The following is a 17,351-nucleotide window of genomic DNA, read 5'->3' on the forward strand; positions in this document are numbered from 1 at the left end:
TGGGTTTCAGATAACCTTCATTACACATCGGGCTGATAAGAGCAAGAGAAAGTGAGAAAAGAGGGAGGTGATGTGAACCAGAAGGAATAGCTCGGAACTCATTTAGGAAGGGGGAAAAAAGCCAAAACACACCAAACTCGGGTCACCCAGACGAGAGGAGACTTCATTTCTGGTCTTAAAAATACACTGTTGGCGGACAATAAATCTGAAACGCGTGGTCCTGGCGAGCAGATCCTAGAGACGGACAAAGTTATCAGAGACCATTCGGAAATCGAGACGCGAGGCTTTTTTTTTTTTTTAACATCTCGAAATGTGGCTCGGGATCGTATGAAAGGATTTTCGTGCAGGAAACCTGGGGGCGGCTGATTATTTTATTTTGTTTGTTTTAATTCTTCTGTGATTGCCTTTTATTGCTGAGTTGAGGCCATAGAAATCTTAAGGTAAGAGAACTCACTTTAAAAAAAGAAGTCCTGGCGATGTGCACAGTTTGTTACTTGGGACAGTTTCCTGCCTTGGCACCCCTTCTCCGGGGCGCCCCCCGCCCCCCAGCCTTCTTTTCCTACTTGCCCGCAGTCTCGCGGAGCCCTGTGCTTATCTACGTTGCCGGGACTGGCGATTTCCTTGTTCCTCCTGTGCAACGGTGTGGTCTGGACGCGTCTCCGGGGTGGGTCGTCCGGCCTTCGGTGGGTCTCTCCCGGCTGTCGGCCTCCTTTCCTCGCGCTCTTCTCCTCCTTCCCCTCCCTCCGTGTGTCTGTCCGTCGGTATCAGGGACTCAAAAGGTGGGGTTGCCAAAATCTGAATTCCTGGCACCGGCCACGCGACTTTGGAGCCGCTTTCGGCCGAGTTCCACCTTGCCAAGTAACAGCTTTGCTGTCCAACATCGTGTGCTGCTTCGCGAGAAAGTCACATTCGGACCCTTTGGCTAGATTGTGGTGATTTTTTTTTTTTTTCCTTTCGCTGTTGGATTTTTGAAAGGGCCTTTCTCTAAAGTCCACCTAAAGGGAATTTTTTTTTTTAACTATCTTTGGAACTTGACAGCTTTTAAAAACACAGGAGTGTGTTCGATGAAATGACAGAAGATGTGTTGTTACTTTATTTTATTCGAGATTTCCGAGACGATTAAGACATTTGGGAGACAAATGCAGTTGTGTTAGCAAATCAGAAGCGAATAATTCACCCAAGGGGGAAAGGTTTCTGGAGAAAGTTAAGCTTTTGTCTTGGGGCAAGAATACGGAGAGTAAGAAAGTTAATACTTTGGTGAAATATTTGAATAATCATATTACATGTATGTAAAAAGACATTCTTTGGAAATGAACCTGTTTTTAAATTAATTTCACTGTTGACAGTGGCAATGGCAATAATGTTAACACGGAGTAAACTTACACCTAGAATTTTTATGTGCATATGCAGTACTTACCCTCGCAAAAAGGGAATGCTAGAAAGCTAAGGGGATAAATGATTTTTGTCTTTGAAATTAATAAGTTTCCCACGTCTTTCTGCAAATATGAAATGGAATTGGTGTTGCATTTCACTGCCTTCACCCTGTTTCCTTCATTAAATATTTCTCTAGTGTGTTAGTAGAACTACCTTTTTTTGGGGGGGAGGGGGGCTAGTCAAGAAAACAAACAGCAAATATCAACCAAACCAAAAAATAAAACAACAGTCCCAACCTTTTACTGTTTTAAAGTGTGTATTGCAGATGTTATTTATGTTTCCAGACATGTGAGGAGGGGGGTAATCTCAAGTTGCCATTTAAGCTGCTCAGCATTGAAAGTTGAAGAAAACAACTTAAAGTTTGTAATTTTATTAAATTGTTAAAATCTGTCCTTCTCACTAGAGAGGATATTTAAAATAGACTTTTTGTTGGTAGTGGTGCGAACAGGCCTCCTTGAAAAAGACTTGATTGTGTGTGTGTGTGTGTGTGTGTGTTGTTTGTCAATTATTATTCCTATCTTATGTTTCAATTTTTCTTTTTAAAATTGTGGGACTACTTATTGCCCTTTAATTGCCTCATGGCCAAAGGCTTATTCATAATGCCTCTTGACTAGAGCCCTCAGAGTCCTGGGCTTCTTCTTGAAGTTTGTGGTGAGTTAATGACTTGAATCTGCAACTGGGTGATTACCTGAATTCTGTGCAAAATTGCTTTTGGTCTATGCACCCAAGTGTTTAGTTTTAACTTTTATAGGTATAGATACAGCAGAGTTCTGAGGGGGGGCGGGGAGGGGGTTATTTAATTCATCAATTAATGTTCTAGACTATATTGTTTAGTCTTTGATAGGAAACTTCCTCAAGTTTGTGCTAACTGATTGACATTAACATTACCAGACTTTCTAGTTATTTACCATCAGGTCAACAACTATGCAGCTTTTAATATTGATGTATAAAACATTATTGCTACTATTGAATCCGAATAGCCTCCTTTCGGTAGACAAGACCTTAAAAATGGACACTTCCCATCTTAATTTTTGTTTAATAGGTATCCTGAGTAGTGATTAATATTTAGCATAGGCCAAACATAAAATCTCATGAAAAATAACAACACTAACATACACAACCATATATAATGATGGCAATTTATGTCAATATTCTTACATATTTTTTACTTGTTCACAAGCCAGTTTTGGTATTTTACTTATGAAACATAAAATTGAAATGTGCATTGGCATGTGTTACCTAAAACTTTAGGTTGACATATTTTGCACAAGTGTTTACCAATTATTTATTTTCATTTGTTTTTCTTCAGTTTGGTGGGAAGCATCAGTGAGACAAATCTTATTATCTTCTTCAATTACGGGTGTGATTTGTTTCACGGTAGTGCAATGCAAGCTGAAAAGGAATTTGACAATATTTAGATTAAAGTTTTTAAACTGCACTAATATAAAGTGCAAAAAATGTGAAAGTATACACTTACAAGGGAAGATTATCTGAACCTAAAATATTGACTTGTATAGTTTAGAAATATTATGTTAATATATGCTGTTCAATATTATTTTTCATAAAAATCACATTGGATAAAATTAAGGCAATAGCACTCATTCATTCATAACAAGGAATCGAGCATTTTTAAAGCCAACTAATCATTTTTTGTAATAATTTACAATTGCTTTGTTCCTTTAAAGGCAGTACATTGCCACTTCTAAGATAACTTATTATTATTCCTTCTTTATTAATATGCATGCTGTCTGACTTTTTTTCTCTTAAGGATTCAAAGGAGGAAACATACATTTGAATAAAATATTTTCAAGCAATTAACCATTCTAATGAATGAACTGATAATGGAAATTGATTGTTCTCGTCTTCTTCCTTCTAGATCTTAGATGAGTTTTGCAATGTGAAGTTCTGCATAGATGCTAGTCAACCAGATGTAGGAAGCTGGCTCAAGTACATCAGGTTCGCTGGCTGTTATGATCAGCACAACCTCGTTGCATGCCAGATAAATGATCAGGTATGTTGTAAAGATTTTCTTGTCTTTCTTGGAGAGCACTAAAGTATCAGTGAAGCCTGAAGAATAAAAATAACAGTGAGCTTCAGTAGACCCTTGTGGCCTGTTTGTCAATATGGTGAAAGGTAATGCCCAAATATAAGATGCAGAATAAAGTCATTTTCAGTACTTCTTTCTTGGGTAGTTTTTTCATTTTGTGCTAGTAAACTTCATAAATGCTCTAGTTTTCTGGGAATGACTGAATGACTTAAAAACTGAATACTACTTATCAGTAGCTGTTCTTTACCTTTTTTTTCCTTTGCTATCATAATAAGGAGACATTCATAGAAAGTACTGAACTAATCAAGAACATTGAATTTCTGCAGAAATTGGAAGTGATACACTTGAAATATTATATAGATTTTATTTTAAATAATAGGTAGTGGTATATGTATGATCTACGTGTGAACTTGTCTGATTATGCATTTGATTTGCCTAATTATAAACGAGAAACCCTTTTAGATTAATCAAATAACATTTTTTGTTGTTGTTTATGTGAAATGTTTAAAAGTATCACTGCTGGAAATTGCTTTATGGAGGCTCATGCAGTGAGGTTAACTTTAATAACAATAACTATGAAACAAGATCATGAAAATATCAAGAAACATATTTTGCACCCAATAAAGTGAGGTTATGAATCTTGTAACTTAGTATGACAATACTTAAAACAACAAGAACTTCAACCTGCTAATTTTTGTTTTATAAACATCGTTGAGTTAGAATATAGTTATGTTATCATCATTTATTTCTTTTAAACCGATGGTTGTGTAAATCAGATATGTTTCAAAGACCATATTAAAATGGTTACTTGGCAAATCTACTATGAAAATCACCACCAAGAAAAAGAAAAGTTTAAATTAGATGTTTCCATTTGAAAGTTGGTAAGTAATGCTAGCATCATATGGTCTAAGACTTTGTTTCAATCATTGTTATGAGATTATTCTTTGGCATTTTACCAGCTACTAGATAATTTTTACTGACTAAACTGTATAAGAGGTAGTAAATTATAAAATTAGGTTTAAATGGGAATCATTTTAAAATCTTCAACATATATCAAAAATAATAAACCAATCAACTGTTTTTTCCCTTTGTTGTAAGAAAACAAGAGGCATTATTGACAAATGAAAACATTATTAAATTAGCTATTGATCGTAAGCAGAAAATATCCCAAGTCCGTCATATGAGTTACTGTCACCATCAACAACAAACATTTCTGAGCACTGACTATATGTAGGTGTGGGAATTACATAGGTGTTGTAAATGAGTGAATTGTGCGTGTGATGCTTCCTAAAAAAGGAACTGGAAGACCTCAAAAGGCAGCTGTAAGATGAAATAATGTAATTATATCATAATAATTATTTGCTATCCATATTTACTGCCAACAGGAGCTATTTCCTTAGACAGATAAAACTGTTGTAGGATCAGTGAAAAGATGGTTGAAGAATGAGACTTGTGGCCAATACATTTTTTCATTTAATAGTTATGGGTCTAATATTTTTTAATAAGTATACTCTTGTCCTTGGGAACTGTGATCTCATTAAAAAAGGAAACTATTTTGCTGTTCTTAAGTATGAATTAGGTTGCTTATTAGAGTAGGCATTTATAATTTTCACATGGTTACTTTTGAGATACACATTGTAAAATGCATTGCTTTCGAAAGAAAATATTATGGTTTTGTATCTTAATGAAGAGCATGTTTACATATTTTAACTGAAGAATCAGGGAAAATAGTTAATCAGGAAAACCAAAAAAGGCCAATATTAGACATACACTATTATTCCTGTAAGTTCTCATTTTCAACTTATGTATTATGCTGGCAGAACTCAAAGATGGTAAGAGAGTACATATCAAATAACACAGTTGTGAAATTGACATTATATGGTCAAGTAAGTTCACCCATAAACGACGAGAGGAAAGTCAGAGGTAAAAGTCAGATCTGTGTGATAGACATATATGCATACAATCACACTCAACCCAGTTGACAAGACAAACGAGAGCAGACATCAAAATCGTGTATGCATATATTGTAAACACACTCATCTATAAGCATGTGTGCATCTTTTCTAAAAGCCAATTAAGACTAGCAATTCCAGGCAGCTTTGAAATGTGAATGTTGGACTAGGTGCAATGATAAAGGAGCTGACTAAAGAGATTCTCTAGGTCTATTTTTTCACTCTGTTTTCTGTGAGGAATATAGGAGCTGCCAAATGGTGAATAAACACAACTCATCTCATAATGAACGCTCCCACTGTGTGACATATTATTTAATACCCAGATATAAAGAGACACCCTGGATCAGGAGTAATTATTAAACATTAACAACATCAACTCACCTGCACACACAAAAGCAAATTAAGCATGCGACAAAAAACTGTAAAAAGTGTTCCTCTTTGCTCTGATTCTCAGATAGAGCTCAAGTTTATAAAATGAATTTTAAAGAAGTCCTGGGCTTTAAAAATGAAGAATTTCAGGGGAATCTTTCAACTGCAAGCTAGTCATTGTAATAATTAGGGCATCCAACAAAGAAGGGAAAAGATGACCTAAAACAAAAAGGAGGCTATAAATTATAGTTTACTTTTGCAAAGATATGAATTTTTAAAAATTCTAATATTAAAGATCAAGTTTAGTCAATTTGGATCAGTTTTATAATGATGTGAAGGAGTTCTACAAAAGAGAATTAATGTGTCTGCTAAAGGTGATAATACAGTTTGATCATAGTGGGACAGTCAAAACACGTTGTCTTGGGTAAAACTTGTATTTGATTTGTTTGGGGTGATGAGGTACTTAGAAACAGCCTAGGTTTAGATTTTCAGGTAAAGCTGATAAAGCGTGCAATCTGTTTTGTATCGTAAAGGCAAAGGCTATTCAACGAACATTTTCCTAATACCTCTCTACAAGCATTTTATCTGAGGGGATTTTTCAGAGTTTAAATCTTCCAATAGATTTCTGCAAGTTATTTTATTGCAGATTTCTTTTTTTCAGGCCAGAGTGAGCTCTGTGGCAGCTTTTTTCTTGACAATGCTGCCTAGAAGACTTGAGTTTATTGTTTTTAGATGTCTTTTTCATTTCATGTTTTCAAAATTATTGCAGGGATGTTTTTGGAGATAGAAATTCTGAAAACACTGGCATACTTGCTAAACCATAATTTCTAAGCAGCTGCAGCTTCTGACTGATATCCTTATCCCCCCCTGAAAATATTGTATTAACTACAGTAATTTATCTTTGTAAAAGAAGGCCACGCCAGAGACACTAGTAAATTAAGTCACACTCCAGTCATAAAATAGTAGATCCACTAAAAACACCCAAGGCTCTTTATCCTTGAAGTCCTAATTATTTTTCCCCTTATTCCTTAAAGTTTTTGTACAGTGTTACATAGCTATACTGCTGCGGCACAGCCTTTAGCTGGACATTTTTACTGAGACAGACAATGCGTCAATATCTTTACATTTTAATGGTGCGAATTATGCCTGGTTGAGGATCCAGAACTGGCACTGGGAGGTAGATCAGAGCAGAAGCAAAAGCAGAGAATTGGATAATGAAACTTCTTTCCAGAATAGGGCCTCAAGAGGACCAAATATGTAGAGGAAGCATGAAAATGGTTTATTAATTATTCAGAGATTTCATTACATCTGGAAGCACCCATGTGTTTAACGTCAAGTGGGCCAAACACCTAGATGATTTACTGAGTGTTTGTTTCTAAATCTGGATATTTTGATGTCCTTTTCTTTGTCGTCTTGTAGATATCTTACTTTTACACCCATTTTGATGGGTGGATGGAGCACGTTGCATTAGATTTGCTCTCACCCTGCTCCCGCCTTTCCCTCCATCCTTTGATGAGTTTCCTCAGACCTCCACATTGCTATACCCTTCACCTAGATCAAAGGCAAGTGGACCCACAGACCCCTAGGTACCTCACATCAGGCCAGTTCTTATCTAGGATATGTTCACAAGTTTAGTGTACTTACGAAGTAGCTCTCTGGACACAAGTTTTCCTCTAATACTTCTTCATGGTGAAACCATTTTGGTTGTAATCAGACAGGTCACTATGGCCCAATTCGTGTAAGTGAACTTTTTCGACTTACACAAGACCTACCTTTCCACTCATGATAATAAGAAAGATCTGGGCATGTGATTTGGGGTAACGTTTTATAGGTGTGCATCACAGAAAGGAACGCAATTTCATTCAAGCTCTTGGCCTGCCCTAACATGGTCTACAAGTGGAATAAAGTTCTCAGAAACCCAAGACATTATTAATCTTGTCATTTACACAAGGTGATAAGTCCTTTCATTTTTAAACAGGCCCTTGACAGCTGGTATTTAGTAAGTAGACTAAGAGAAGTCTGCTGTTCCCTCTGAAGAAAACAAAATGTGTCGATAAGAGATTATCTAATGCCTGATGTATAGTTTGAAGAAATAAGATCACTCCTTCTTAGAAGAAGGAGTGCCCTTCAGAGAATACAAGGTCAGAATCCACTTAGGGGATTCTGCCAGCTCCCTTGTCGTTGAGGAACAGCAGCAAGATTCTACAGTGTTTTCAGTTGGATCAGGCATTGTTCTCGTTTGTGCTTTACCTTATAAAGTTTTAACTGCTTCCAGGACCATCATGGCTGAACTGGCACACCCACTTTCCCTCTCCCTGGGTCCACGTCAGCGGTGCTATCAGGCTGCTGTGACACTATAACAGTATTATTATTGCAGGCTTATTATGGACTCAGTTATCAAGTTATTTTCTTTGGCTTTTTACTGAAAAAAATGTATGCCTACATCATTCAATTAATGCAATTTGTGCAAAAAAGCAAAATGTAGTATCTTAGCCTCTCTCTACTTTTTCAACATGTTTGCGTCAACTGTCAGGTAATTTGTTAATTTGCTCTTCCTTTACAAGGATTTCTGTCCACATTTTCTATGACCTCTTTTGATGTTAAAATTATTATTGGCTTTGGCCATTTTCTTTGCTTTGCTTTTAAGTCAAGTTCCACTTTTATACCAAAGTTATGCTCTGCTGTTTTAAGATGAATGCCAGCTGGCAATACCCAGAGACTGGCTTTGTGAACGGTGCCTAAGCTGACTTTGGGGGGATGCTGTCTGGCTGATAAGTTACTTCCTTCACCCGAAGATGAAACTGTCTCAGACATAGTCTGTCATTTGATATTTACATGATAAAACAAATAGCATCCCCTCCCCACAGAAAAGTTTCCCTCATGTAATTATGCCCAGCACACAACCCTTCCATAGCACTACACAGACTAGGAATTTTTACCAAGACCCACAAACCACGTAAATTGAAAAAAGATGATCTGCACATTCTAAGTAATTAATATTTGCATGTACACAACACTTTTCATTCAGGAAGATCTAAAAGCATCACAACCATACCAGACTCCAGCTATTTCTGGAATGGTACCAAAAAGATACTTGTCAGAATTCATTACAAGCCAGTCGTCAAGGAGGAAAACATGTTGGTCAAGAACACAAGAAACACCTCCAGTCTAGTAAAAAACCCAAAGAGGATCTTTAGCTTCCTGACTTTCCAAGCATTCTGAAACCATTCAGAATGATCAATTTTCATAGAGTCAGAACAAAATGGCCACATTAAAGACAGGTGGCTAATGAATATTTCTTGTGGGGTCTGTAGAGAGATCCTTAGAGGTTATTTAACAGGACAACTTGCAAGGCTTCCAGGCTAGGTACCCTGTAGGCTCCAGGTATAATAATGTGTATCTTTATCACTTGCCCTGTTCTTGCAAACTAGAGTCAACAGTCAATCCTTTCTGTTTTGTTTCATCCAATAAATTACACTTGGCTTTCTCTTTATGTTCTTAATGAAGAGATAAAAATGTGTGGGGCAGAACTTCTCCTTCATTAGTAGTTTTGTTCTGAAAATAGCCAGTGGATACATATAATTTTGTTTTGGAAGCAGATACAGCAAGACAGTACCTGACATTTCTCAGTTAATATTTTATAGTCTTTAGACTGTTACCTTAAAGACAAATTCGGGATACTATGTCTTTGGAGGAACTAAGGAAACTAAGGATGGTTTGCTTTAGCGAAGCTTGGCCACGATAATGCTTACATTCTGTTGGACAAATATCTTTACATTCTGTCATCATTCTCTGCCTGCTGAAGACACTTTTAGTTATCTCTTACTAATCAGGATTAGAATGTGTAATAGGGTCCTTCTTTCAGAGGTTAAAAACTTGTCACTCCTGCCCTCCTGAGTAGGGGTTTCCCATGTTGCTATGGAAAGATCAGGGGTCCAGAGCAAGTTTCCTAAAGCCAGCACATATGCACACGTTGTCTCTGTGGACTTGATGTTACCCCTGCAGCACCAAGACTGACAGATGTGTTCATATCAAATATTGACTTTGTTCAGACATGCAAATGGTCACTTATCTTCCCTTCTATACACACTCTAAACATTAAAGTTCCATTCAGCTTTTCCTAGCCTTCGGACTGGTAAATTGAATGAAGCTATAGAAAATAAAGCATTCAAGCTGATTGTTGGGAGGTGGGAAGGAAGAAATCAACTGTCTACTTCAAAGTGAAAAGACGGCAATAGTCTGAAAAAGTTGTCTCTCGGTACAGGTTTTGCAGGGAGTACATTTCTCTATTATTTCAATTATTACAACTTCCTGAATAGGTTGAAGGTCACTCATAATTCACACTTCTGCCATTTTCAGACATGCCAAATGCAGTCTATTAAGCATAAATAAAACTTCCAGTGCTTGACCAGGAAAAATAAATGGGAATTCATAACAATGAGTCCTTATTCATCTTTTTAAAAGTAAATGATGTTTTCTTTCTTTCTTGTTTTCCCTCTGTGCACTGAATTTTTCTTCTGTCTCAGTAATACAAGCATAATACTTTGAATCGATCCAAGCATAGCAAACTAGACAGCAAGTCTGGTCTGACAGATTCTAGATTTTTCTACTTTATAAGATAATAAACAAGAACCCACAGTATTGCCATCTATAAATACAAATGGTAGCATCATCAATTTGATGGAGGAATCGGTTGAACACAGGCTGTGACAGTACAAAACAGAATTAATCTGAAAGTCTTTTATAGCCTATTACTTTGCTATCAGAATGCTTATAACTGTCCATACTCTCTTTAGTGGCTGTCCTCTTGGGCTTAAATGACAAAAGAAAATGAATATTTAATAAAGTGTGATTAATTTCAGTTCCAACTGTATATAATAAATAGTTATCTATAACATATATTACATATGATATGCAATTTTGTAAAATATATAATTGTATATAACTTATATGATATATAATAGAATTAATCATATGCCATTAAATATTAATTTATATTAATATGTAAAATATGAGATTACTAATATCTTGTGCAGATTTTAAAATGTCCCTAAAATGTATACTTTGCCACATTTATAAATCATATATAAAATATATAATATATCCAAGCACATATATACTTATATATAATGTATGAAAATATACATTTTGGCAGTCTAAAATTTGCTAAATCAAATCCACATCACCACTGCCTTTTACCTTTAGCTTAGCCTTATGAATATTAACTGAACAGATATCCTTTTGACATTTGGAACCATTTCAAGGTTTGATTAAAATAAATTAAGAATAATAATTATTTTTTAGAGTAATTCCTATATACATGCATAATATATACTTATGCCTTAAATTGTGAATTTCACTAGTAGTAAAAGTGAACAATTTGAGGGATTTCTAGTTTTATCTTCAAATATCTGAGTGCTTTAGAATTTTTTTAAAAATATTAAGAAATTTCACTAGCGTGATATTTTGGCAAATTTTAAAATAAAAGAATATAGAAAGATCTATTAAACCATTTACTATAATATTTATTCTTATAAATTAACGTATTCAGGAATTTAGATATAATATCCATACTTACAAGGACAGAGATAAAGCTTTCTGGAAAAATTAAAAAGAGTCCAGCAAGATATTGGAAAAATTAAACTTTTTCTATGATAAAATGAAAAGACCACCTCAACTTTCAAAAGTTTCCAATATATGGAGAGTTAGGTCATGTTCATAACATGTTGTGTTTCTGGAATTTGGTATTAGCTACCAAACAGAAAACTCTAAAGGAGTTAACACAGTTTTTAAATATTTATCATGACTTTTAAAAAATGGAATTCTCATATAATCCTATTTTCTTATACTAAAAGGCCCCATTCCTCTAATTTTTCACCTTATATTGGGAGAGATTGTCTTCTCCCTTCTAGTAGAGCATTCTGAGAGACACACAGCAAAATAATAAATCAACAACCCTTTTGTATCCATTCTAACTTTTTCTAAGTGAGATTTTGAGGCCCTCTTTAAATACTTGAGTTGAATTCATCACAAAATCCCAGATCCAGGACATTTTTATTTTGGTTCCAGATAACTTTTTCCATAAAACTCCCTGATGGAAGAGACCTGTTAACTCTTTTATGGAATTTAACAGAGGAATTGATTCCCTTCCATTTTTATCTAACACAAAACCCGGAGAGGTTAGATTAGTCATGTCGCTGCTTCGGGTACATAACTCAGATGACATGTAATTCATAAGACTGCAATATATAGCCAAAATTTTGAGAATACACTGATTTTAAAGATGTTATGATTACATTTTTATAATCATGGTCAAGCATACTTAATAGACAAACCTGCGGGAGAAGCTACATAAATCACTTCCGTTCTTTATTATATTTTTATTTGCTGAAAGACCCATTTTCTAACATAAAAGCATAGACGCGATAACTTTTCTGAAAGGCTTGATTTCTCCAACATTACATTCCATCTTTCCCCCACATAATTGTTTTGAGGCAACAAATTGTCATTATGTTTTCATTTAAACTACTTCTCTCACTTCTCAAACGCCTGCTGGTGTATTGTTATTGCTAGAACATAAACCAGCTTTGTATGTAGACATCTCTGGATTCAAGCATTCAAATTACACTTTGGGACCATTGTAATTATAAGAGCAAAAACATAATTTTGCTTAAGTCTCTGTAAAATCCAAAGAGTTGAGATATAATGAAATGGCAAGTGGTAACAACACCTTGAAAAAAGCACTGGATTTCTAAGGGCGGTAGATGGGGCTTCAAGGCACATTCTTACTGCGATATGAGGAAGCATGCCCAGAATCTGCCCTCATTACTTCGGGCTCTTGCCAGTTCTTTTCAAACCTCAGTTTCATGAGCACCATAAAAATTCACTTAAAATCGAAAAGAACACCCTGAAGTTAAAACCCACTCTGCTTTGCCTTGCCTTTCGTGGCCTGGAATGTCACCTTTTACCTCCAGTAAATAAAGCCAACATCAATGCTCTTCCGTGTCTTTTATTTTTTATGCACTCAGTATTCTTCACGTGACAATCTGGACACTTAAAGGGAAATTACAGTAGTGATCTAAGTCCCGGCAAAGAGAATTATCTTTCTAATGTATAGTTACAGTGTATCTATCACTTTCTTTTGTTTCTTGGACTGTTCACACTGGATTGAGTAAATCTAAAATGGAATTAAAAAAGACATGATTAATAGTGGACTCTATTATTCAAAAGAAAATAATGATATCATAATACTTTCTTCCAGTGATCTGGCATGTGTGTCTCTGCAGCATTCCCCAAAAGCGACAATTGTACTGTTTTACGGTCTTTCGGGATATTGTCTCTTTAACATCACTGTTTCCGAGAAGCCACTGAAAAGTTCTAATATGTCACAATTCAAATATCAACATGTTGTTGGAAAGGAAGCTAATAAGTTAAACCTTTGAGAGATGCCAAAAGAAGAGGTGATTCAAACTGTTGAGAGAAGTCTATTGTTTTCTAAGGGGAAATAGAACTCTAGAATGAAACAGGGCACTAATAAGCATTTAACTGGAAAGTTTAGGGGGAGAAAGCAAACGCACACTTTTTTTTTTTTTTAATCTGGTAACTTTTTGAGCAGAATTATTCCTCTGAGTGTACTTCCAGAGAAGGGAAGATGTGAATGTTAGGGTTAATAAGATACAAACTGTAAATTCTCTGGTTTTTATACAATCAGCACATAACAAAGAGTAATTTTCCTAAGATAGTCTGGATTTTATCTAAGGATAGAGATAAAGAATCTTAGGTTATATTATATTAGGGCAACATTTTATGTTTGGCATTATTTTCTATAAAGCAACTTCATGTGGTTAAATTACTGTTGCATGAAAAAAAAGATTTTATTTTGACAGGAAAGAAACTAAGCAGAAAATACTCCTCATTGAGTTATTTTTTGAATTTAGCACAGTTTTGTGCTCTGGTCTTTTTAAAGAAAAATAAACAATTGGAGTTTAGAGCCACCTACTGGAATGAAGAGGCACGTACTTATGTTTAATGTCCTGCTTTTCAAGAGATAAACAGATAAATATAATTAAAGTTATACACATTTCTGTTGATCTTATAAAACGTTAAATTACTCAACTTTCCTCAGTTTGAAATAAGTGGTCCTGTAAGAAACCACAGGTAGAGCAATGTCTTCTCAAAGTAGATCCTTCCCATTTCTTAGTAGGGTGTGCCAATTTGTGTTATGTGGTTTTTCTCCCCATTGCATTGAGACTGAGCAGAATTGAATCCCTAGTTTTATTGTTGTCATTGTTGCTTTTGGTGGTATTTGTGTGTGTGTGTGTGTGAGTGTGTGTGAATGTAATTGTTCTCATTTTCACCAGTTAACTGCATAACTTTATTCTTTCTTTCATAACCCCTATCTGGTTACGGAATCGTTGTTTAATAAATAATCCTAGAATAGAATTAAAAGCTAAGAACATATTATGTTAAAAAGAAAAGCCACCTTAAATATTTTCATGATTAAATCCTTTTTATATTGAGATATAATTGACATATAACATTATATTAGTTTCAGGTGTACAACATAATGATTCGATGTTTGTATATGTTGCAAATCAGAATTAAATGCTTTTATAAATGAAGAAACCTGGAATCCTAGACAAGGTGATTGGGCAATGACCTACCTAGGGTAACCACGCTGGTCGGGGAAAGGTAGGCAGCTCTTGGAAATTATAAGTCAGGGTTTTTTCCACACTTGCCCCACTGCCTTTTAGTCAGTTATTAATGGATTTCTTAAATCCTTCCTCTCATCAGCATTTTGCTAGAAAGTAAGAGGAATAAGCACCACCCCCAAACCCTGGTAAAGGAATCAATTGAAGGCATAATGCCTGCTTTCAAAGAGTGGGATCAGTATCTGGGTCATGATGGCAGGTCCTGGACCTGTGAGTGGCACTTTTTTTTTGCGGTACGTGGGCCTCTCACTGTTGTGGCCTCTTCCGTTGGGGAGCACAGGCTCCGGACGCGCATGCTCAGCGGCCATGGCTCACGGGCCCAGCCGCTCCGTGGCATGTGGGATCTTCCCAGACCGGGGCACGAACCCGCGTCCCCTGCATCGGCAGGCAGACTCTCAACCACTGCGCCACCAGGGAAGCCCGTGAGTGGCACTTTTGATTGGTAAAAGAGGGATTCAGTTTTTAAAAAACCAAATGCTCTCCTTTGACTATGTTCTCCACAGATCTTGTCATGATTCTTTATGTTGTATCCCTCCAGCCTATTACCTTCAAAGCTCCTTGTTGAGAAGGTGCTACTTTTGAGAACATGCTCGAGGGGAGTAATTGTGCCCCTGCCAGTCTTCGCTAGGCCACTGCTGGATAACGCAAGACACATTCAACTCTCTGAGTATGTGTGTGGCTCCCTAGAGTAAGGAATTCAGAGAAGGGATTGTTCTTTGTTAAACATTACACAGGGTGTATGTGACATAGCAAGGCTCGCATTAAGAAAATTTGATTTGTGAAGTGGGAGCTGGAAAAGATTTATGAATTGGCATGAGAGTCACAGCTTTCCATTTGTCATCAGAGGGCTAGTTCTCAGTGTATAAAACAGGAAAGCTAGTTCTTTTGATGAAAATAAAAAGGAATATTTTTGTTAAGGTACGGGAAAATGTACAGTTATCTTAGTGTATATCTTGCCCTTTCTTAATATTCACTTCTCTTTCTCTCCCCCCACCCCTTCATTGTCTCTTGAAGATATTTTATAGAGTAGTTGCAGACATTGCACCAGGAGAGGAGCTCCTGCTGTTCATGAAGAGTGAAGACTATCCCCATGACACTATGGCACCGGATATCCACGGTTAGTACCACTCATGCCACCATCCGCGCCACCCTCATTTGGAGATTGTGATGGAGCATGCCAAAGGGTCCGTCACACTTGGTACTTGTTAGTTTCCCTGGGTAGTCAATGTCAGGTTTAAGAAATTCCTTCTCATAGAGTAGCTATTTTCTTGGTATGACATCTGGCTAATATTACGGTGAAGCTAAAGGAAGCAGAGGTCTTCTCTGAAATGGAGGTCAGAGGAATTTTGAATATTTGGACTGAGACATCACATAGGTCAACCTTTTGTCAATGCCTTAGACTATAGTGAGAGTCCTTTCACTGTACAAAAGTCATTTCAGGGAGCTTGGTCTTGGGCTTTTGTATATCTAGCAGTTGTTTCTCCCACGTAATGTTCTATTACCGGGAAAAGTATTTCTACTTGAGTAAAATCCTAGCCAGCGTGACCATATGGGAGAGGGCTGGAGCATGAGGATTGGGAGAAAAGTACAGATGAGGAAATTTTAGAGCCAGAGGAATTTGTATTTGTTAGAGACCTATTCTAAATTAAAGAAGGGGGGATCAAAAAGAATTATAATTAAAAAAAAGAATTATAATTACTAGTGATGTATATTTAGGTAAGAGTGAAAGGAAATTTTATTTGTATTGATTTGAATCATTGGGATGAGCGTTTAAGACTGTTTTCTTTCTTTTTCCTGTTTCTCTCCCCTCATATAATGTGATTTGATTTAGCATAATCTAGTGGTGTCTCTAGAGTGTTTTTATAGTTGGAAGGACCACTGGGAAGGGTTACCAGTGAGAGGTGAGGATGGCTCCACTTCCCATCTCTTTGGCCTTCCAAACAGGAGAACCTCAGCCTCTGCATCTGTAGCTCCTGCAAAGAAAGCTACCACTATTGGCTGGCTCTTTACTTGAACATTTTTCTCCTTTGGCTGAGCTGCATTCTGCCTCTTTGTAGATTATACCAGTTGTATTTTGAGGAGCCTTTTGGAACTTGTTTTCTTCTTAGAAACTGTGACAAGTCAATGGCCTCAGAAACCCAGACTTGTTAACTACCCTGGTAGAATTTGAGCCTGAGTGGGGAGCCTGACCCAGTGGGAAAGGGCTCTTTGACAGCAGGGAGTGTTCAGATGATATAAAAAATAATAATAATTTGGGCTGTCTCTCGTACAAGGCATCTTTCATCAGTGAATGTTTGCTCTAAAAAGGTTTTCAAACAATTATTTTTTTAAATATAAATGGTTACTGTACTATTCTAAAAAGCCTAAATGGAGGTGACTATTTTTCTTTTAGGGCTACCATTCATAAATTACCTGCCTTTACAACACTCTGGAACCCATCGGTTGCTTTTCATTTTCAATGTGTCATACCCATATCCATACATATACCCGATATGTTAAATATAATGTTTATGATGTTTACATGGTGATTTGTATTTCATACTTCTAGGATTTAATGTTTCTTAGAAAAGAGAAAATAAAACACATGCATTGTACACCTACTGTATGCTAGATATTTTATGCTCTCTATTTAGTGTCTCATTTAGTCTTTTAGACATAGATCAAACCTGTAAGAAAGGAATTATTTCCATTATACAGGTAGGAAAATGAGGCCATATAAGGCTAAGTAAATTGGCCAAGACCACATGGCTAGAAAGTGGTAGCATTCAAACCGAGGTCTTACTGTCTCTAAAGCCTATGCCTTCTCATAGGCCTGGAGGTTGTTTGTTTTCAGACTGC

General features: G+C 36.3%; 1 protein-coding gene across 8 annotated transcripts in view; it reads left to right on the forward strand.

Moving 5' to 3' along the window:
• Positions 1 to 17,351, forward strand: part of MECOM (MDS1 and EVI1 complex locus) — a 284,830-nt gene that overhangs the window by 221,064 nt on the left and 46,415 nt on the right. For 6 of the 8 annotated variants that reach the window (XM_024753119.1, XM_024753123.1, XM_024753124.1 and 3 more), the window contains exons 2-3: positions 3,311 to 3,445; positions 15,528 to 15,630. In XM_024753119.1, coding sequence (XP_024608887.1) covers positions 3,311 to 3,445; positions 15,528 to 15,630 — 238 coding nt within the window. Of the gene's footprint in view, positions 1 to 61; positions 441 to 617; positions 684 to 3,310; positions 3,446 to 15,527; positions 15,631 to 17,351 lie in introns of those variants that run through there. The other 2 variants (XM_024753121.1, XM_024753125.1) reach the window with 2 other exon arrangements.

The sequence above is a fragment of the Neophocaena asiaeorientalis genome, unplaced genomic scaffold (assembly GCF_003031525.2).
Source record: "Neophocaena asiaeorientalis asiaeorientalis breed wild unplaced genomic scaffold, Neophocaena_asiaeorientalis_V1.1 scaffold560, whole genome shotgun sequence".
NCBI classification, from domain to species: domain Eukaryota; kingdom Metazoa; phylum Chordata; class Mammalia; order Artiodactyla; family Phocoenidae; genus Neophocaena; species Neophocaena asiaeorientalis.